The sequence below is a fragment of the Rhinatrema bivittatum genome, chromosome 18 (assembly GCF_901001135.1).
Source record: "Rhinatrema bivittatum chromosome 18, aRhiBiv1.1, whole genome shotgun sequence".
Taxonomy (NCBI): domain Eukaryota; kingdom Metazoa; phylum Chordata; class Amphibia; order Gymnophiona; family Rhinatrematidae; genus Rhinatrema; species Rhinatrema bivittatum.
The window spans coordinates 60,120,433-60,143,285 of record NC_042632.1 but is presented as its reverse complement, the minus strand read 5'-3'; the positions used below and the strand labels follow the sequence as shown (position 1 = coordinate 60,143,285).

The window sequence follows — 22,853 nt, the reverse complement described above, 5'->3', positions numbered from 1 at the left end:
TGCCCTATGCAATAGCCTGCAATAACTTTTATATATTTATATCTTGAGATTACCTTATAGCGTGCTTCAGAATAAACCCTGCTGCCTCATCCCATCAAGTAATGCCCTATGCAATAGCCTGCAATAACTTTCTAGAAGGTGAAAGCTATTCATTCCTTATTTGAAACGAGCGGTTTGAAGCTGATTGTTTAAAAGTCGTCTACCTTCTGCTTTAGGGAAGACAGTGGCTCCTCTGGCCTGTTACAGAAAAGCTCTAATTAGTCATGTTTGACTGCTTCTTTTGGAAAAGGGATGGAGGCTGTGCGCTCTACACTTGGCGTTAAAATTTTTAAATTTAAATTCATTAAAATAAAACTAAAAAGCTTGGCTGCAAAAGGAGGAGGAAACACTGTCTTGCTGGGAGATCACCTGCTCTACCTGTCGCACGCTCACCTCAGTTCCTACTTTTCCTATTGTTATAGTGTGGAGGCCTGATTGCTTACAGCATTAGCCAGTTAGATAAATGATGTCTAAACCCACCTGAAACTGCTCAAAATCTTAACCCTAGCTTTCCTCAAATACTTTTGTCTTTCTTTCATGGCTAGATTATAAGATGCACATGCAAAGACGAACTTTTCTGTGCATCTGTGCAGTGCTGCATACTAGGGCCTGCAGTGATATATCTCTCTATATAAAACTTGTGGCACTCGTAGGATAGATTCTGTACAGATGAATTAAGGATGAAGGTATTGCAAGTGCAAGCTGGGACAGACACTATAGGGTAGAAGCTGTGCCAGCGCTGGGTTAGTCTGTTTGCCACTTGAGCAGGTGGAGCTGTGCTGTCTGTCAGCCAGAGCCCAGGGATGCATAAAGCAATACTGGCAGCTCTCAGAGATATGTGACTTTTCCAAACTAAAATAAAAGCCGGCAGCAAGTCAGTGTTATTGTAATACTGGCATTCCCACTGGACATTGCTAACCCTAGAGGCATCCTGCCAGCATATCCATTTAACAGACAAACCTTTTGTTTGGCTCAATTTATTTAAAAGTAACATCATTTAGATATTGTAAATGTGCTCAGGATGTTTTTCCCAAGTTATCAGTATGTAACTCTCTCTGCAGACCCTTCAAACCAGAGAAAGTTGCTGCAGAAGATCGCGATGCAGTTCTCTGGGACTTCCTGCAGGAGGCACTGTACCTAATGTAGAGATGGCCTTACTCTGACCCCATGCTGCCAGCCTACCACCGATCTAACTAGCAGGGAATAGGGAAAGATGGCCTTTGGAGTTTTAAAGGTGGTAATGTTTGGCTCGGCTTTACCAAAATATCATCCTGTACTCTGGGGATGTACCTGGCCTCCCTAACTTATTTTCAAGGCACCGACCATGAAGCATCCATGAACATTATTACTACATCCCATACTGTTCTATACTACACAAAATATTTTCTCTTTTTTCCGAAAGTATTACCAGAAAGAAACAAAATGAAGAATCTGATTGAAATCCAGAGAACAGGACTAGGGCCTCACCCTCACCATCAGTGAGAACCAAAGCAGCACAGCAGAGCTGGCACTCACAGCAGTAAAGCAAGCAGGAAGCAGGCTCCTATGTAGCCAAAGTGTGGCGCCCATATCTAAATCTGGGCCTGCTGAAATCACCTCCGACCACGCACCACCTATTCAGCCGGCCATCACGCACCCACAGCCATCGCAGGGACCCCAAGCCACCCCAGCCGGGCCGGTGTCTTGTTTGGAAAGGAAGCGGAGGATGAGAGAGGAGGGACTGTCGAGGAGGGACTGTCGGGCACAGTCACCGACAGCAGCCGCAGCTGGGACGGCCTCCTTTGGCAGGGAAGAGGTGACGGAAGAGGTCTGTAGGGAGGAGGCATTCAACAGCGCCAATGAAAGGAGTGAGTAGCTAATTTTAAACATGCTTAGGATGGCAAACAATCTTCTACCCGTTCTGCTTTTTTCCCCCCAAATTACTAAAACAAAAAGAAAGCTGTCCATGAAAGGACTCCCACATATGTTTAGCTGCTAACTAGTTGGCACCTTTTGCCTCATAGTACTTAAATGTTCTTGTCATATCTTCAAGTGCTTTGTTTTATAATCCACATCTTCAGATAATGCAGTATATTCTACCATTCACAGGTTTCCTAATCTCAAACCGTGAGTCACCAGTAAAAAATGTAACGCGATTGCAAAATGCACAACCACGAGATTCCCTTTATGGCAAGTAAGGGATCGATTACCGGCCACTTGTTGTCATCCTAATTAACTCCTAAAATGGATAATTGCAGGAGCACCTGATCTCCTGTAGGACCATACTGGGATCCGATCTCCAATCTGCTTCTGTACTGGAGCGCTGGAGTCAATTACTGCTCAATCCAGTGCAGAAACCAGAACCAGGGGCCGTCTCCAGCAGCACTCACCCCAAGGTGACATCTGCATCATCATTCTTTTCATTGCACGCCTTTGATAGGTTGGCTAATTGATTCACTCTACTAATTGATGGAGACAAAATGCTGTAGTGAATTGGGGGTATGTGACGACCCTGGGTTCTGGTTTCTAGTTGCACCAAAGTATCACTGCAGATGATGGGAAAATCAGTGCAAGCGATCCATCCAGTCCTGCCCGCACCTCAAGGAAATGCCCCAGCTGCCAGCTATGGGGCAAACTAGCACCTCTATCCAGGACAGTTTTTGCCAGCTTCCTCCCCAGTACTCCTCCATCTTGAGGAGTTGAGCATACAGACTCCCCCATTTAATTCACACCCAGCCGGACAATGCGTTTGAAAGAGAAGTAAAACAAAGATAAATAAATGCCCTGGACTGGTTTCCTTTTTAATTCCTTCAAATCCTTTTTTGCCTGCTGGGGATGAGCACAGCTCTCAGCTCTCGCTGCTGCAGTGCCCGTGCACCTGGACTGGCCACCCCCGTGGCTGCGCTGCTCACTGCCATGAGGACAGTGCCTGGAGCTGGGCAGGCTGTGGTCATTGCTCACGGTCGCAGGGCTCTGGACCACAATCATCACTGCAACAACTACAATAAGAGAGGGGGAAATATTCCTGGGTAGCTGCAAGCGAAAGCTCATGGCAGATCCCGGCACTGGTTCTGATTCTATCTGGAAGCACAAAAGAGCAGGTGGAGCGGGCAAATGAAATAAATTGTACCTGCATTTTCCCTGTGATCTGTTTGTAGGCCACATTAACTCCCCCACCGAGGTCCCAGTAACCCGAATTTGCACTGTCTCCAACATTAACTGGTTCAAATCTTACCTCAGCAATAGGTTCTTCCAAGTCATGATAAAAAACACTCTTTCAAAAAAACAAACTCGAAACCGGAGTACCTCAGGGTTCAGCTCTGTCTGCCACCCTCTTCAACATATATATGCTGCCCCTTTTGCATCTATTGGCAGGACTAGGGATAATTCATTACATTTACGCTGACGACATTCAGCTAATTCTACCAATAGAGGACTCCATTGATAAAACACTAGGGTTAGTGAACATGTACCTTGGCATAATAAAACAACTTCTAACCCAAATGGAACTGGTTATTAACATTGATAAAACAGAATTCCTACACCTTGAACGAAGACAAACCAAAATAGTCAAAACACCAATAACGCTAGGAAATAACCAGAAAATAGAACTGGTCGAAAAAGTAAGAAATCTGGGAATAATAATGGATCCAGAAATCAATTTAAAACAACACATATCCTTAAAAGTAAGGGAAGGTTACGCAAAACTCATGATCCTTAAAAGACTGAAACCATTACTCACACCTGCCCACTTCAGAACAATTCTACAAACACTTGTTTTCGCCAGTACCGATTACTGCAATGCACTCCTACTAGGACTCCCCAGTTCATCAATCAGACCACTCCAAATACTTCAAAAATACTGCAGCCAGAATACTAACCAGAAAATAAAGAAGGGACCATATAACAGAAACTCTAGCAGAACTACATTGGCTACCAATCGAATACAGGATAAAATACAAAGCCTTATGCACAATACACAAACTAATATATGATAAAGAAGCAGACTGGCTAAATACAGCTCTAAGAGTCCATGTCCCGCAAAGGAACCTTCGTTCAGCTAAAAAAGCACTAACAACAATCCCCACAGTAAAATCAGCAAAACTAACCCAAGTAAGAGAAAGAGCCTTATCACTGGCTGGGCCCTTTCTATGGAACACAATGCCCACTGAACTCAGATTACAGAGTGACATCAAATCCTTTAAGAAAACCTTAAAGACATGGCTCTACAAACAAGCCTTTCCAAAAGAAACAGTGGGGTAGAGAGGGAGTGAGAGAATGAAAAATACAGAAAAGCGCAACTAAGAATAGATGACATCACAATATTATAAATACATGATAATGTTGAGAAGTAGACCGAATCATAGTATCTCAATAACTTTCCTGGATTAAGCCATCACTACACAAAATTTAATTTTATTAATGATATTGTAACCGTTCTTATTTGGCACCTGTTAGAATGTATGATAACTACCTATATATACCTTATTTTGTGCCTATTTGTAAACCGTTGCGATGGTGCATAACTTAGCGACGGTATAGAAAAGTTTTTAAATAAATAAATAAATTTCAAGCCCTCAGATATGTTTATATCGGCCTTTGAAGGTGGCCGAGGCTGCAAAGAGTCTTGGGAGCCATGCATGGCACTTAGTTCTGTGACCTCTGTGCCCATTAATGATCACTTGGACCCAAGGTCATTCAATCCTGGTACGGTGCTGGGAATATTCCTCTCCGTGGGATGTAAATGCCATTCCCTCATTATTCTGCCCAGGGCATCAGGCAGTCAATGTTTGTGCAGAATCCACCTTCCTGGTGTCTGCCTTTCTGAAATCACAACCCCTTATCTGCTTTCTTTTCCTGCTGCTAAGATAAATTGCAAGGAAGGTTGGAGAGAATTCAGCCTGGGAAGAAAAACGGATCACAGAATTGGGCCAGAGCAGGCTTTCCAAATCCTTAGATAAAGCTTCCCGTGTGCCACGTTTCACCTGCTGACAGGTGGCCTTAGCTCTCCATAATACTGGTAATAAAAAAAAGTCTCAGGAGATGTTCTTCACACACCACAGATTATGAAGGGGACCCTGGTGCCCAGACACCCCCACATTCCCAGTGCAAGGAATGATCGCACTCAGTGCTGAAGGGAGCAATCGTCGCTGAGCCACTGCACGGTGATAAAGCTCACTGAATGGGGCTCCCCACTCTGTACAGCTCATCTCTGCTAAGCTTGCTAGTGAGCGCTGTTTACCACACTTACCTACTTCAGTGTGCAAACACAAGTGAAAGCTGGCGATGCACGCTTTCTGAAGGTGGTAAAATGTGCGATGTCATTAATGAGAGCAGCAGCAGCTATTTATTTATAAAATCCCTATCCCACAGATCCACAGATCTCAGCGGTAACAGAAAATACACGCACAAAATACAATGAAACAGCAACAAACAACTAAACATACCAGCCAAAACCAAACGTGGCTGCATAACCAAATGTGCTCTGATTTTCCCATCATCTGCAGTGATACTTTGGTGCAACTAGAAACCAGAACCCAGGGTCGTCATATACCACCAATTCACTACAGCATTTTGTCTCCATCAATTAGTAGAGTGAAATGTGAATCAATTAGCCAACCTATCAAACGCGTGCAATTAAAAGAATGATGATGCAGATGTCACCTTGGGGTGAGCGCTGTTTGAGACGGCCTCTGGTTCCCTGGTTCTGGTTTCTGCACTGGATTGAGTTCAGGGTTCTAGACCGCAGTCAGTGGAAGCATTTCAGCAAAAGCCATGGCAAACAGATGAGTTTTAAGTTGTTTCCCAAAGCGAAGCAGGGTCGTTTTCAGTTCTACCTGCTCAGGCAGTTCATCCCATACTAAATGTTTGCTCTCCGTGGGAAGCCAGGCGAGCAGCTTTCATCCTAGGCACTTCCACGGGGTGCTGAGACGAGGAGCGGAGGCACACATGGGAACAAGGGGGAGTTGGGCATGGCCTTATGTGACAGTAATGAGGCCCTTAAATCTGACCCTCCACATCCCCGGGAGCACAGGTGAGAGATGTCCACGTGAGGGAGTGCCAGGGATCAGCCCCACGGCAGAACTGTCAGGTGTGAATGTGGGGGCCTAGAAACAGGGCATTACAATAATCCAGTGCAGAGAGACCCAAACGATTGGATGACTAGCCAGAAATCAGAGAACTCAAGGAAAGGTTTAAGAGAGTTTCAAACATGAGGATTGAACCAGAGAGTTATTCTGCGGGCATAAGGACAAAGCAGAGCCCACGAGTATGCCCAGATCATGTGCTTGCTGTTTAATAGGGGTTGAGTGGTTGTTAAACATGAAAGTAGGTGGAAACGTGCCTGGAAGTGCCCGTGCCTGTCGCAGATGTGGCCCGTTAGGCAGAGGTGGAGTTGGCGCAACCAGCAGGGAGGAGCCCTGAAGGTCCCCATCGTCGGCCCGTGGAGCTGACTGGAGCAGAGGCCCAACCAGAGCTTCGCTAATACCAGCCTGCGTTCCCCTTAGGTTGAGCCCTTGGGTGCCAGGGTCAGCTGGTCTTAGGTGCGGGCCTCTGTGAAGGTGATGATGCATCATGATGAAGACGTTGCAGGCCAGCATGGAGAAAGAGGCCAAGTCAGGGCAAAGAGGAATCACGGCAGGTAGCAGTCAGACATGGTCAAGTTCGGGCTGTGGCTGGAAGTGGGCAGAGTTCAGGGGGTGTGGGAGTTAGGTAGTCATTGCGCATGTGCCCTAAGGGAGGGGAGCTCGCCCAGAGGATCCGGTGGCGTTCTGCCGTGAAGAGGAGGACCTGACACCAGGGACCTACCGGGACCTGAAGGCAGACGCAGTGGGCGGCCACAGCCCGGGCTGGAGGTAAGAGTGGCAGGCCGTGGGACGGGACCGTGGTCCGCCGAACACAACATTGCCAAGAGCACCACCTCAGTCTTGCTGATGTTTAAAGCAAGCCAGACAACCTGTTCTGCACTTTTCAGAGACGGTGGGAGAGTTTTTGTAAAAAAAAAAAAAAAAAAAAAAAAAAAAAAAAGCGCTGAGGTCCAGGGAGCTGGGAAAGAAAAACTGAATGTCCTCAGCGCATAATTTAAAAGAGACCTCAAGAGAACACAACACAGTGCATAATAGTGCCAAGGACATATTGAATAGTGCAAGGGAGAGAGAAATGAAAATCACAGAAACTGTCTCCAGTTTGTACCCTACAAAAGCAGTCAGACAGAAAAGAAGCAAAAACCAAGAACGTAGAGTGGATGAGATCCCCAGAGAACCAAAACGAGCCAGCAGGATTATCATGAAGAAATGTCACAAGAGCAATGACTCCGTGTATGGAGGGGGCGCAGGTGAAACTGGGATTGCCCTGCACATAATCCGAAGCTGCCAAAGATCTCTCTTTTCTGCAAGTTAAAGGGGCAGGGAAGTAACTGCCCGATAGTTACATAGCTTAGGTTTCTTTATATGGGCTCACAGCAGCAGGTTTGAGCGCGGATGGGTAGCATCCAGACAGAGACAGACAGACAGACAAGCATTCACAAAGCCTGCGAGGAATCTGCCAAAAACATCTGAATGCAGCAGGAATTAAATGAGCAGCAGTAATTATCTTTCAGCCCGGACAGGGCAGAAACCCTCAGCTGAGCAGGTAGGAGAGAAGTGGGTCCAAGACACAGGCACAGTACTGGATCCAATGATAGAGAAGGGGCATTAGGAGGCACAGTGGGTGGAGGGGAACGGGAGGGTGACTTGCGATATATTAGCCTAGAAAAACGTAGCCATTCTGTTACAGAAGCACCCGTTCCCAGTACCAGGCGATTAAGCTCTGTCCCCTGCGGATCTATAGCGGGATAACGCTGCGCCAGTCAGCCAGAGCAGCCTCGGATTTCTGGTTATGCCACGCACATTCTGTCTTTTCTAGTTTGTTTGTTGTTTTTTTAGAGTCCTTAATGAAGTAGAAGAGCAGGGGGCACAGTGATGATGCCGGACTCAGAAGGATTTAGGAGAAGCAGTCACATCCAGAGCCGTGTAGCAGCAAAGTTTGCCAGATGTTTAGCCACGTGGATGAGTCAAGATTATCCACAGATGAAGGAAGTCCCGGGGTCCATTTCGGGGCAGCAGCTCAATATCAATAGGAGGTCTGCAATCTATGATTTTGGGCGTGATGTGACCTTGGAAGCGGAAGCAAGAATGGTTTGTAGACTTGAGTATCAGAAGATGATTTAAACCCTATCACGTGCAGCCTGTGCACCAGAAAGTGCCGACAAGCATCTGCAAAAAGCAGAAAGCCAGGTGATATCCTCAGTGTGTGTATTTGCACCGCGACATGCTCAGAATTTGCAGTAATTTGTAATATGGTACTAAAAGGCCTGAATGGGTGACCTTTCCTAGCAATCACTTCTGCTGAGCTGAGTTCCATGCTGTCTTTTAAAATGCAAATTTGGTGTATAATTGTGTGATTTATACCATAAGCACGTATTGCTCAAACAGCAAAATTATTTTTGAAACGTGCATAGCCCTGACAAAGCAATAACCGGCTCTGGGTTATGATTAAGAAGGTTATTAGCACGGATGGGGCAGTCCCATCATGTGCTTATTCCAGCAGCCGAACAAACAATGACAACAATTAAAGCCTGCACAAAGATGCAGCGTGTATTTAAGAATCTGCAACTATTTCCAGATGAAGAGAGAATGAATTGTCTACAATTTTGGGAAAGAAGAGGTGTTTTGTACATGATAGGACTGGAAACATTTCCCTCCATGTGGCTATCATCACGGAGGCCTGGCTTCTAGATACAACTTTCCAGTTACTGCCTGAGCCAACACGGGGCCTTCCAAAATTGTGCCAGAAGGCCTGCTTGAGTTCTGAAGTGAATTAGCAATGATTAGAGGAAGGAGTTTTCTCCTGTTGTGAAGCAATCTCTCTTATATTAAGGATGTGGCAAAAGAAAATGCAAGGCCAGACAGAGGTTTCCAGGAGCTCTCTGCTAATAGAAGTATATTGAGAAAAAGCTGCAGAGACTGAGAGCTTATGAAAAGCATCGTAGTGTAACTAACACCACGTTAAGGAGAAGAGAGCAGGAGAAGGGAATGGTAAATAAAATGGAGAATGTCATAATGCCTCTGTATCGCTCCATGGTGAGACTGCACCTTGAATACTGTGTACAATTCTGGTCGCCGCATCTCAAAAAGGATATAATTGCGATGGAGAAGGTACGGAGAAAGGCTACCAAAATGATAAGGGGAATGGAACAGCTCCCCTATGAGGAAAGGCTGAAGAGGTTAGGACTTTTCAGCTTGGAGAAGAGACGACTGAGGGGGGATGTGATAGAGGTCTTTAAAATCATGAGAGGTCTAGAACGGGTAGATGTGAATCGGTTATTTACTCTTTCGGATAGTAGAAGGACTAGGGGACACTCCATGAAGTTGTCAGGGTTCAAGTGGGTCCTTTTAGGAGCTGCAACTACAGTAGACAGACCACAGAATATCACTCCTTAAGTCTGCTCGGTCTTTGTTTTGTGTCCATTCAACAACATCATATTTCTTTCCACTGACTAGCACACGTCCGTGCTCCCAAATTGGCTTCAGCAAGATCCCACATCATGCAGGGGCCATCCTCAAGTAAACAGCAGACCAAAATATGTTAGATGGTCTCCCTCTCACCACAATCATAGGACTCAGATTCGGTAGAGTAGCCCCATTTTGCCATATGAGCTGTTGATCCACCAACGGGTATGGAGGTGATATCAGGATTTCCAGATGGCCCATTCCTCTTCTGACCCTGCAGGAGGCTGCCCAGTCTCGCTGGTGGCCGTGGCAATCCCAGCGGCAAGAATACCAACATCTCTAAGCCTGGGATTTCCACTACACACAAACAAGGCAAGGAGAAAAAGATTTGTATCCGGTCAACTGCAGCTGTGACCTTGCAAGCCAGAGAGCTCACTTACCTACTGAATTTATGGCTGGAGGTCATTTCAATGAAAACTCTTCTGATTTCATTACATACAGTGAAGTAATATATGTGAAAGCCAGGTAGGGAGACAGCAGAGTGTGGCTTTTTACAAGGTGTCCATGGAAAGAATGTGAACCTGAATCCCCACTCAGGATCTGCACTGGACACTTCACCAAGGGGAGGCAGAAGATGTCAACTGCAAATGGTCCAGGACCACTGTTCCCTCTAAGCTGCACGCACACAACATTTCTCATAGCTGCACACAGCTTTTACTCCCCACCCGTGCAGGAAGACCGGCAGGATCGTGGTGAATCCAATCCCACCACAGCCGGAAGTGAGGAGGAGACACGAGGAAACCCCAAAACTCTGGGTGCTTCTCCTTCCTCCTGCCCACACGGCCCAGAAGAAAAAGGTTGCTGGAGCCGTGCAGGAAAAGCATTGTCCCATGCACAGAAAAAGGACCAAGATAAAGGGGGTGAAACATTTCCCCTATGAGGAAAGGCTAAAGAGGTTAGGACTCTGCAGCTTGGAGAGCGGACATGATAGAGATCTATAAAATGATGAGTGGAATGGAATGAGTAAATGCTAATCACTTGCTTATTCTTTTTAAAAGTACAAAGACCAGGGGACACGCAATGAAGTTACTGGGCAATGCATTTAAAACTAATAAGAGAAAATATTTTTTTACTCAATGCATAATTAAGCTGTGGAATTCGTTGCCAGAGGATGTGGTGAAAGTTATTTGTGAAGCTGCATTGCAAAAAGTTTTGGACAAGTTCCTGGAAGAACAGTCCATTAACCATTATTAAGGTAGAGTTGCAGAAATCCACTGCTGATTCTTGGGATAAGCAGCTTGGAAACTATCTACCCTTTGGTACTTGTGACCTGGCTTGGCCACTCTTGGAAACAGGATTCGGGGCTTGATGGACCTTTGGTCTGACCCAGGATGGCAATTTCTTATGTTCTTATGCAAGAGCCTGTGTGTGAGAGACTGAGTGAGAGAGAGTGAGAGAGAGTGAGAGAGAGAGAGTGAGAGAGAGAGAGTGAGAGAGAGAGAGTGAGAGAGAGAGAGTGAGAGAGAGAGAGTGAGAGAGAGAGAGTGAGAGAGAGTGAGAGAGACAGCATGATTGAGTTTGAGGGAAGAAGAAAGGTGAAGAGAGAAGAAACAAGAAAAAAAAATAAAAAAAAAGAGACCCTATAGAAGGAATTGGGAAAAGACCAAGACAGACAATGCAGATTTTTTGAAAGCCTAGAACCAACCGATTAGAAAAATAAGCTCAGACAACAAAGGTAAAAAATATATATTTTTGTTTTGTTTACATTTTAGTGATTGGCACAAATTATCTTTGGGAATGTGCATTACATATTTGTATTTTGTTCTTTCAGTATTCCACTGGTTTCTTCGGCTTTCCATTTTATTTTTGTCTGCATGTTTCTGTTTCTAATTTTAGACACTTATTCTGTTTTGGGCAAGGGTCGGTCTGTGTTCTGAGGTGCATGTAACTGAGGTGTAGGGGTTTGCAGCCATCTGGCTTGGTATAATATTTGTATGTTGCCGTGTCATGGAGGACGCTGCTGCTGCTTGAGTCCTGAGATAGTGCTAGTATGCTATGCTAAGGTTCTAGGTGTCTTGTTTTTATTTTGCAGGGGTTTGTGTTACTTCTCAAAGTGTTTGCAGTGAAGGATTTGCAGTTACATAGATGAGTGTGTGTGTGTGTGTGTGTGTGAATGAGCATGCATTGCTTTCATTATCTTATGCATATATTCACTGTGACTCTACTGAAAACCAGACTGACTGGATGTGTCCTGAGGACTGGGTTGACAGCCATTGATTATAAGTGAGATTTATTTTATTTAACAAGGATATGTACAGCTCCTTCGGAAAAGACATAGTGAACACTTAATCATGCAGCTGAAACACAATTATTTTGAAAAATAGCAGCTCCTTAATGCATATGTGTTCTACAAGCTGAAAAAGCATATTCTTAAAAACAGTCTCTCACACACACACATCCCCAGAATTATCTTCCATTGAGTGAGTCAGGATTCCCGTCTGGAACATCACCGGCAGCCCAGATCCCAGTCCGGAAAATGATTAACAAATAAGCTTAGATAACAGATACTGTAACAGAGTGTGTGCCACTGTGGCTTTTAATAAACTCTGTCACCTCCAGCTTTCCTTCGCATGGAACTGGAAGCTGAATCAACACAGATCCCTAATACCAGCCAGAGAGAAGCAGACATCCCAGAATCTCACAGGCAGCAGGGGAACCGCAGCTACTTCCTGCGCTGCTGACTCGATTTCAGGTAGCAAGTGAAAGATGAGCAGAGATCCTCTGTCTTGTTAAGGCACAATAACCCAATTTGGATTTTGAAGTATCTTGCTTGCAGTGGAATTGAAACAGAATAATTAAGTATGTTACAAGCTGAGAGCAAAGTCCTATGTCCCACTACAGACAATTACAAGGCTGAATGGCTACTTCCATTCACTTCAGAAACTCATGGGGCTCTGCTACCTCCATGTCCTAAGGAAGAGACTGATCCAGTCCTGCATGGACTTGTAATTTACATCGTCCCACCAATTTTCCTAAAAAATGTAGAACTATTGATTTATGCACTGGAAGAGAGACAGGACAGGGCGAGTCTGCAGCTCATGGCACGGAGAAGTCATCGCTAAGGGAAATGGATGTTGGCTTCTGGTTTTGTCACTATAGCTCTCAATGTGACCTTGGGCATAGCCAGTGTTGTGTGCGTGGTGAGATTCATTATTGATGGGGACTTCACTTCTTCCCTCCCTGGCTCTCTCTGACTCATCACCACGGCTGCCATCTTTTCAGGCATATTTTCTGCCTCTTAAGTTAGGAATTTCCAGGAGGACTTTGTTCTGTGATCAGAGTTTGTGGGGGATTGTGAGGTTTAAATATTATTCCTAGTAGATCATTATTGTTCAGATTAGTGTTATTGAATATTATTGTTAGAACTTGATAATGGATTCTTGACTGTACAGGAAGCCAATGCACAGCCAACAGTGTCGGGGTGAAGTGGTCAAATTTTCTTGCTCCTGATAATATTCTGCTTTTTATTCAGGCCTGGAATTCCAGAGTTTTGGGCCGGCAATGGAAATCACTCTCTCTCTCTAGTTAACATTAGATGAGAGCCTCTTAAGTTTGGGATTTCTAGGAGGGCTGTGATCTGAGGGTTCACAATGTGAGGTTTAATTATTATTCCTAGTAGATCATTATTGTTCAGATTAGTGTTATTGAATATTATTGTTAGAACTTGATAATGGATTCTTGACTGTACAGGAAGCCAATGCAGAGCCATCAGTGTTGGGGTGATGTGGTCAAATGTTCTTGCTCCAGACAATAGTCTAGCTGCGGCATTTTGCGGAAGTTGCAGAGATTTTAAGTGACTAGTTGGAAGACCTAGAAGTAAGGAGTTACAGTAATCAAGGTTTCAGAATATGAGAGATTGTACTGAAATCTGTAGTGTTTAGTAGAGGTTTTAACCGGCTCAATATCTGCAGCTTATGGAAACCAGATCTAATCAGTTTGCTTATATGGGCTTTCATTGCTAAATTTTCATCTATTTGGACCCCTAGGTCTCTCACTTGGGTTGCTGGGATTAGTTGGCAACTTCCGAGATCTATCCCTGGGGGTATAGCTTTTTGTGGGTTGTAGCTCAACTAAATTATTTCAGTTTTTTGGGGGTTCATTGAGAGTTTCTATTGACCTAGTTTCTCTTTTCTTTTAATCATATATTCAGAAATTAGTGATGATTTTTCAAATGATTTTGTTAGATGCATATAGAATTGTAGATCAACCACATATAGGAAGAAGTTTAATCCCAGGTCTGTTAGTAATTTGCATATGGGCAGCATGTAGATATTAAATAATGTTGCCGATAGTGATGATCTTTGTGGTATGCCTGCTGTACTTTGGAATGTGTTGGATAAGAGATTGTCGAGTTTTAGCACATTTCCATCGATCTCGATGTTTTTCAACTGCTGGCAAAGCAGGATTTGGTCAACAGTGTTGAAGGCAGCTGTTAGATCAATCAGGACTAGGCAGTATGATTCATTTGAGTCAAAACCCCGTAAAATAGAATCAGTTAAGGATTGAAGAAGAGTTTCATTTGAGTGATTTTTCTGGAACCTAAATTGATTAGGATAAAATATCTTATTGTTTTCAAGATGATTTTCAAGTTGGGTAAGGACTGCTTTTTCTAGTATTTTCACAATGAAGGTTAAGTTGGAGATTAGACAATAGTTATCCCAATCATCAGGTCTTCCAGTTTTATTTTTTAAAATTTGTTTTATAACTGTTTGTTTTAGACCTTGAGACATATAACCTTCCACAAGGATGAGGTTGACTAGTGTGTGATTGTAGGGGTTACTGTCTGGTTTACTTGTTTAAAGCAGCTCCCCCTCTCATCAGTTCCAGGATTAGCTGTTCCATGAAGCAGTCACTTATGGCATCTAAAAATGTTACCTTCCTTGAATGCCCTGATAAGATGTTCATGCAATCAAGATTGGGGTAATTAAAATTCACCATTATTATTGTGTTGCCAAAATGATTAGCCTGTCTAATTTCTGTTAGCATTTCAAAGTCTACTTCATCATAATGGTCATGTGAATAATAGTATACTTCTACTGTTATAATTTCCCCACCTCACATGGAATTTCTATCCATAGAGAGCCCAGATCCAATTGGTTTCTGTTGAATGTTTATCCTAGTTGACCATTTGCCATCCTTGAGTGCCACCATGCCCCCAAGTCAATCTGCACTGTCATTTTGATATTTTGTACCTTAGTATCACTGTGCCCCTTCAATTATCTTCTTTCCACCAAGTCTCTGAGATGCCTCTGACACCAAATATATAACCCTCCAATCTTAATTTTTAGACTTCTGCCATCTGCACCCAGACAAATAAATCTACAGAGTTTTTGTTTTTATCCCTAATCACAGCCTGCTTATTGTTAGCGGTTTATTCAGGTAATTTTGATGCATTCCTATGTGTCTGCTCTTCATTTAATTGCACCAGTTTTCACTACTTCCTATCAGGTCACTTCTCAGGAACAGGAGGAAGAGAGAATCAGCTTAAAGTATCCAAATGTTTTACGACATTTCTCAGAAAATTAGAGGAGGCTGAGGAAAGGGGTGCAAACAGGAAGGAAGCACAGCCCTGCATCTAGGACTAAGTGTCTGTGGGGAGGGGAATGTTTTAGGGAAGATGGGCAAGAGAGAGAGAGGGGGAACGTGAGAAGACAGGAAGGAAGGAAGGAAAGAGCGGGTTGAAGAGATTGTGTCTGCTTCTCTGCCGGTGGGGGGGCTCACGGAGCTGCTCGTATGCAGAATCTGCTGCTGCTTCAGACATGTTTAGACTTGGGCAGAGATGGTCAGACAAGCTAATCCCAGGCCACGTCCCCACTGTGCTCGGGCAGACAAGGACTTGCATTCTCAAGGGAAATTCATGGGTTGTGATTGGTATATCAATCCCGAAAAGCTGTATCTGTATATGAAAAGGTGGAAGATTGAGAGACAAGGAGGGAGAGAGAGAGAGAGAGAGAGAGAGAGAGAGAGAGAGAGAGAGAGAGAGAGAGAGAGAGAGAGAGAGAGAGAGAGAGAGAGAGAGAGAGGGAGAGGGAGAGGGAGAGGGAGAGGGAGAGGGAGAGGGAGAGGGAGAGGGAGAGGGAGAGGGAGAGGGAGAGAGAGAGAGTGTGTGTGTGTGTGTGTGTGTGTGTAAGAAAGCAAGGAAGATGAAAAGAAAAGTGATGGAGCCAGGGAGAGAAAAAGGAAGTGGGGAATGGGAGACTGAGTTTTTAATTTGCTTTACACATCACTACCATTATTTTAATTTAGAAAGCAGAGTTGCTTATCTGTAACAGGTGTTCTCTAGGACAGCAGGATGTTAGTGCTCCCACCTGGGGGACATCAGATGGAGCCCTGATGTGGAAAACTTGTGTCAAAGTTTCTAGAACTTTGATTAGGCCCACTGAGCATGCCCAGCATGCCCTATACCACACATCCACGTGGGGTCCCTATTCAGTCTGTAACACAGAATTATGATTAAAATAAAAAATAGGAGAAAAACAATTCTACAGGGTGATGGGTGGGTTTCATAAGGACTAATATCCTGCTGTCCTCTGAGAATACCTGTTATAGGTAAGCCACTCTACTTTCTCCGAAGGCAAGTAGGATGGTAGTGCTCACACATGGATGAATATCTAGCTACAAGCTGTTCCCCAACCAAAAAAGAGGATCAACATACACCCAACCAGGTGCCAATAGGCACAACACCACCAGTGCTGTTGGTAACAGAGGGGGAGACAGCCTGAACCCAAACAATAGGCCTTAGGATGGGAGAGTTGGATTCTATTCCCTAAACAAGTTCCAAAGGACAGACTGGCCAAACCTACCGTCGCATCGGCCATCCCTATCTAGACAGTAATGTGATGTGAATGTGTGACAAGAATTCCACGTCACAGCCTTGCAGATCTCCTCCATGGGAACGGCTCATGAGTGGGCCACTGATGCTGCCATAGCTCTGACAGAATAAGCCTTGACATGATCCCCAAGATGCAGTCCCTCCTGGGCATAATAGAAGGCGATGCAGTCTGCTAGCCAATTGGCAACAGCAACACCCAACCTTTTCTTGTCAAAAGAAATAAAATTTGGGTGGACTGTCTATGGGTTTCTATCCGCCCTGGTTTGAAGGCTAAGGCTTCCTTGCAGTCCAGGTATATAGCCCTGAGCACCATCCCATGAGACAGGGTCCACAACCAGATCTGGACTGCTTTCTAACACAGCAGGTACAATCCCGTCCCGGCCTGCTTGTGGACATACCACAAAGATATTTGGTTGCTGTGGGGATCAGGACAATTTTGTTGGACAGCCGATCTTTGAAAGCCTGAAGCTCCAGGAAGTTGATTTGACAAGAGCGTACCTGGGCAGACTAGAAGCCCTGAGTGTTGAGCCCATCTACATGAGCCCCCCACCCCAGAGTGGATGCATCTATGGTTAGGACAGTTTGGGTAGGGGGATTTTGAAATGAGATCCCCATTCCAGATTTGAAAAGTACCCACCCCAGCAAGATGGGTTGGCTCAGATGCAATCCTGGAGGCTTTGAGTGGCCTGGCACCACTGTAACCTCAAGGTCCATTGGACTCTGTGCATGTATATATATGTCAAGGGAGTGACATGATTGTGGTCATATGGCCCAACAAACTCAATATGTGCCAGGCTCACACCTGTTGGCTTTATTGGATCTCTACCATGATAGTCATCAAGCTGATGGCCATCTGGTGAGGCAGGAAGGCTTTGGCCTGAGCCATATCTAGCAGAGCTCCTATGCAGTCTAATTGAACTGATGGGCTGAGATAGGACTTTTGGGTACTTGAGAACAAATCCTAGTGACTCCAACACTTGAATGGTCAAGCGCATGGGCCTGGTGGCCTCAGTCTGAGATGTGCTCTTGACCAGCCAATCGTTTAGATAAGGGAAAACATGCACACCCAGCTTGCAGAGGTGTGCCGCCACACAGCCAGGCATTTTGTGAAGACCCATGGGGCTGACGTGAGCCTGAATGGCAACACCAGGTACTGGAAGTACTGTTTTCCCATGACAAATCGGAGATACTTCCTGTGACCAGAGAAGATCTCAATATGGGTGTAGGCATCTTTTAGGTCGAGGGAGAATAGCCAGTCCCCTTTTCTTGCAAAAGGAGGATCAAGGTGCCCAGCGAAACCATCTTGAACTTGTTCAAGGTCCTTAGGTCCAGGATAGGACAGAGTCCTCCTGCTCTCTTTGGAATCAGGAAGTATCTAGAGTAGAATCCACACCCTCTTTGCCCTGGTGGTACAGCTCGACTGCTCTAGCATTCTCCGCTAATGTTTTACATCTTGTAGTACAGCCTGGGGGAATAAAACAGAGATATTTCAGTAGAATGATTTATTTAATGGCTACTTTTGTGTATTTGGTATATTTACAGTCCCAGTCTGATTTTCGGCAGAACGCTTGATGTCTCCCAAGTCATTTTTCTTAACTCTAACCAGAGTCAGAGTCAAGCAGCTTGTGCCTTCCTGAAAGCTCCTGGCAAGAAGGGAAACTTCTGACACAGAAAAAGTCATTAAAGGTTGTAGTGGAGGAACAAAAGCTGAAGGAGAGCATAACCTCCACAGGCCTTTCTTTTTATTTAATAAAATCAAGATAAATAAATGTAAAAAAGTGCTCAGCTGATAAGGGGCTGCAGGCATTTACTCACAGCCACTCTGCCGCTGCCACAGAGAGAGATAAGCGCTTAAAAGAGCAGGGCCTTTCACTTTGCACAAGGTCATAACGTTCGCATCCAAGGAAAGGGAGAGCAGCAGGCACTGAAAAACCCAAAGATCGGGAACGGGTAATTGAGCCCAATCACTTTGGGTTGTTTTGCTGGGGGTGGAAGGGGCAGAGGCAGAGAGAGTCCATGATCAGCTCAGGCAGTGAGATTTCTTGGTTGTGTTGCAGTTTAGAAATATTTTAATAGGTGATAACAGCAGCCCCTCCTCTCCCCCCCTTTAATCAGGTCAGAGCAGACAGGTCCCTGGCCTTGGCCTGTGGAGTCAGAGCCCGGGGCAAAGCCTCCAGCTCCCTGCAGGGCTTTTACAAAGGGGTGCAATGGCCTTATTTCAGAGCTGCGGTGAAAGTTAGGGCCTGGGGTCCGAGGAGCCCCCGGGCACTCCCGCGGGCACCTGCCGATGGTGGTGTTGCGCTGTAAACGTAATGACGGGATTATAAAGAAGCGATGATCGGCGAGCACTGATCACTGCTCTGCTGGTCTTGCAGACTTATCAAGGCAAGTACACTCAGCAGGGTTACGGCACTCAGCAGAGCAGGTACTCACTTTCATCGTGCGGAGCAGAGCATGGGGGGTAGTGTCACCAGCTGAGTCCAGGTTTTACCCTATTCTGTGCATTTTATTTCATTTCTGATTTATATCCACCTTTTTTTTACTTCAAAGCAGATTACGCTCAGGCACTGCAGCAGCGTTTCCCTGTTCCCAGAGCGCTTACAGTCTAAGGGCCCAGTTTCCTATAGACACAGACAGCGAGCTCAGCCTAGCGCACAGCTTAACCAGCGATTGGACACACGAGCCTAACACCCGAAGCAATAAGGGGATTAATGCATCCAAAGTCACGGGTAGCTAATAATGCTCATCACATGTAGAAAGTTAATGCGTTTTATGTATAAAGCTACAGCGTTCGTTTTATAACGCCAAGGCGTATGTTAATATGTTCTCTGTACAGCGACGTGATATCTTGATAAACGGCGGTGTATAAAAACCAATAAATAAATAAATAAATAAATAAATGCCACGTAGATGAGGCTATTCCCTCCCCCCTCGCTCAGCTACCACACCCTTTGTAAGGGGGCAAATTTAACAGCAGCCTTGGAGCTGGCATTAAGTCAACTCGCGAGTGCAGGCCTCAAGTAAAACCCAAAACACTGCTTTCTGTGGCTCCCGTTTAAATAAAGCCTCTCTTACTCTGCGGATCTGGCACGTTGCAGTGATAAACCGTCAAGGATTCGTCCATTTTACCATTGTTCTTTAAATCATAAAAGAGTTTCATTTTTCTGCTGCTCATTCCCGCGTGTCCTCTCTGAAGTGAGGATGCTCGTAGCGAGCGTCTGCTTTCCTAACCCGCTCACAGCCACATCGCCTGGGTCCCCCGTGCTTTGAGCACCAGGGATGCACGATTTCCTCTACTGCATCCTTTCTAGCGCAGCAGCTCATCTGATTATTGCATCGGGCGCCCAGAAACGCCTCAGAAAATCAGGCCCTAAGTTTGTACCTAAGGCAATGCAGTGACTGCACAAGGAGTGGCAGTGGGATTTGAACCCAGGCTTCCTTGGCTCTCAGCAGGACTGCAAGGGTAGAGCCAGGGCTGGATCTGCGCCAGAATAAAGCCAGCGGGTGTGGCGTGAGGAGGATGGGAGGCTAAATCTGTGCTCTTGCTCTTTGCAGGAACTGCTTCAGCCTGCTGCCCTGCTGGCGTGGACTCTGTCTGGTAAAGCTCCTTCCAAAGCAGAGTGTGTGGATCCCGATGCGCAAGGAGCCAGCGATGGAGGCCAGAGAGTCCCAGACGGCAGCGCTCGCACCTCCAGCAGCGCAGGATGCCATTAACCCTGCTTTCTCTTCAGGCCATAACTTGCCACACCTGAGTGCGAGTCCTGCCCGGAGGCAGGGGACTGGCCACTGGAATGAGTCGTTGGAGAAAGACCGGCACTTTTTCTGAGCCATGGATTTCTACATATAAGCCACTAGCTGGCAGGAGATGACTGCGGTGTATTTAGAGGACCACAGATTGCTCAGAAGTGAATAAGCTCTCAAAGCGAATGGATTTATCCAATCAGCACTGCAGGACAAGCACTAGAACCCAGGGAAGAGAGAGGAGTCTAGGAAGTGTACGAGCACTGGACTGACAAAATCTAACACTTGCTTTCTGTGTGCTGTATTTAAAAGTACTTTGAATGTGAAAGTTGCAGTGCTTTCTGGGATCTTGTTCAGGATTCTCTCCTTCCAGCATAGCGTTACTGTCTTTTGTTCATATTACTTCAGGCTGCAGTTCAAGTAGAAATGGCTTCTGTTTTTAACACCAATAAAACAACCTCAGGGCCAAAAAAAGAAATTGTGTGTATGAGATAAAGGAAGAAAAAACATGCAGGCCCCCAGTCCTCTCTCCCCTTCACAGATGCTTCCTCGGCTGCACGTTGACTTGGCAGCCTCGTCCTGCTGGGATCTGGCACCACAGCCTTCGTTCACAGCTCCCAGCAACTGTAGCAGTCATTTGCAGCCAGGGACCGTGCGATCATGAGCCCTAAACCCCAGCCCCTACGTGTCACACGATGGCCGATATTCCCTCCCTCCTAGGGGCTCTGCTGCACCCCAAGCCCCTAAACCAGAAAACAAACCGAGGCCTCTGTATGTGGCAGAGCAGAGCAGGGTCATTAAGCCACCTGACCTGCCCCAGCTGCAGCACGGCTACTCCCGGATATGAGTGGTGGAGGCCGGGGAGTAAGAAGAGAGAGCGAGTATAAGAGGAGGAGTTTGAGAGAGAGTGGAGATGAGCTGCTGGGACTGTGCCTACACAATAAAATATCTAAATTTATAAACACCTACATACAGAAGCCCTGATTGTATTATTATACCAAGGTGCATAAGCTAGAGACAGAGGTCTACACATACTGTATTAAACAAGCTATCAAAATCACATAGGGTTCACAGCACAAAAAAACAAACATGCTCCGTTGTCAGGCTACAGGTCAGATCTAAGCCAGGTCATTATCTGAAACGCTCTCTGGCTTATCTATTTCTCTCCAAAATCCATTTCCATAAGCAGTTAGTAGCCAGGCAGACTTGGGAAAGCCGGCGCTTATCCCTGGGAGTGAGATACAAGAAATGCATCAACTATTGGGGATCTGCCGGGTGCTTGCGACCCAGACTGGCCACTGTTGGAGATGGGATGCTGGGCTCAATGGACCTTGGTGTGACCCAGCAGGGCACTGCTTATGTTCTTATAAGATCAGAAATCCATTTAACGGGGAAATGAGAGTCTGAATTGTAACACTGTGTGTCATAGGCAGACTCCTCACAGTCTCTAGGGGCTGGAGGTCAGAACTGCAGCCATGAAGCATCATATATGTATTATTTATTTATACCGTTGCACAGAAAAAAATTCTATCTCCACGGTTTACAGAATACATTTAAATTAAGAAAGGAATAAAAATACATAATAAAATATTCAAATCTAAATAACTATAAAGCTGCCTAAAGGTAAAAATTACATTATAAAACACACTTGTGGGACAAACAACTCGGCTAAGCCTCTGCAATGCTAAAAAAAAACAAAAAACACTCAGACAGATTAGAATTACTCTGAGGCTGTGCAGGACAACTTTTTAAAAAACCGAACGGCAGTGTTTCTTTAAAAATATTTAATCAAAATTTGAATAAAAATGCACATAATGAACTGTCCAGCCATTCTGTGAAAGAAGAGAGCTTCAAAGTTTAACCAGTAAAATAATAAAGAAAAAATTATCTGGAGGTGGTGGAAAATGAGGAAAGAATCTGAATTCAAGAAAGCACGGGACAAGCACAGGGATCTCTGAGAGTGGGCCAGGCCGTGTGGTCTTTTACTGCCCTCATGTCTCTCTGTGTCTTTGTTTCTAAACCAATGCTAGACCCTTCTCAATTTTTTGTTGGCTGGTAGTCCACATCAAGAAAAGTAATAATCCCAAACTGGGTGTCAGCCATGAAGCGCTGGGCAGTGGGCAGGTTTTCCCCCAGACAAGAAGTCTGCTTCCTCTCAGTCGCCCTGATCCTAAACCTCCCATTAGAATACTTTCGGGATTCTTTCTGCAAAGCCCGGACTGCACCACTGTGACCATTTCTAGGGGGGAGTTTCATAGCAAATGGCTTAACCTGCTTAAAGTTTCCGGTTTCCCTCATCCAGTGCATCACGGCACTCTGGTGTGCCTGCCACAAAAAGACCACCACTGCCTGAGGCCAGAACCTGGGCTCTGCTCTCAGCACCACACAGCAACAAGCCATGGGACCCGATGAGGTCCATCCCAGGATACCGAGGGAGCTCAGAGATGAACTGGCAGCTCCGCTGTGTGACCTGTTCAATAGATCCCTGAAACGGGACAAAGCCATGGGACCCGATGAGGTCCATCCCAGGATACCGAGGGAGCTCAGAGATGTACTGGCGGCTCCGCTGTGTGACCTGTTCAATAGATCCCTGAAACGGGACAAAGCCATGGGACCTGATGAGGTCCATCCCAGGATACCGAGGGAGCTCAGAGATGTACTGGCGGCTCCGCTGTGTGACCTGTTCAATAGATCCCTGAAACGGGACAAAGCCA

General features: G+C 45.5%; 1 protein-coding gene across 6 annotated transcripts in view; it reads left to right on the top strand.

The window, feature by feature from the left end:
- The window catches only part of HRH2 (histamine receptor H2), a 66,358-nt gene extending 44,135 nt beyond the window's left edge, over positions 1-22,223 (top strand). For 5 of the 6 annotated variants that reach the window (XM_029583890.1, XM_029583886.1, XM_029583887.1 and 2 more), the window contains one exon: positions 19,954-22,223. In XM_029583890.1, the coding sequence (XP_029439750.1) occupies positions 19,954-20,224 (271 nt within the window). In that variant the 3' untranslated portion in view covers positions 20,225-22,223. Of the gene's footprint in view, positions 1-1,441; positions 1,887-19,953 lie in introns of all 6 variants that reach the window. The other variant, XR_003853450.1, reaches the window with a different exon arrangement.
- Positions 22,224-22,853: the final 630 nt, after the last annotated feature.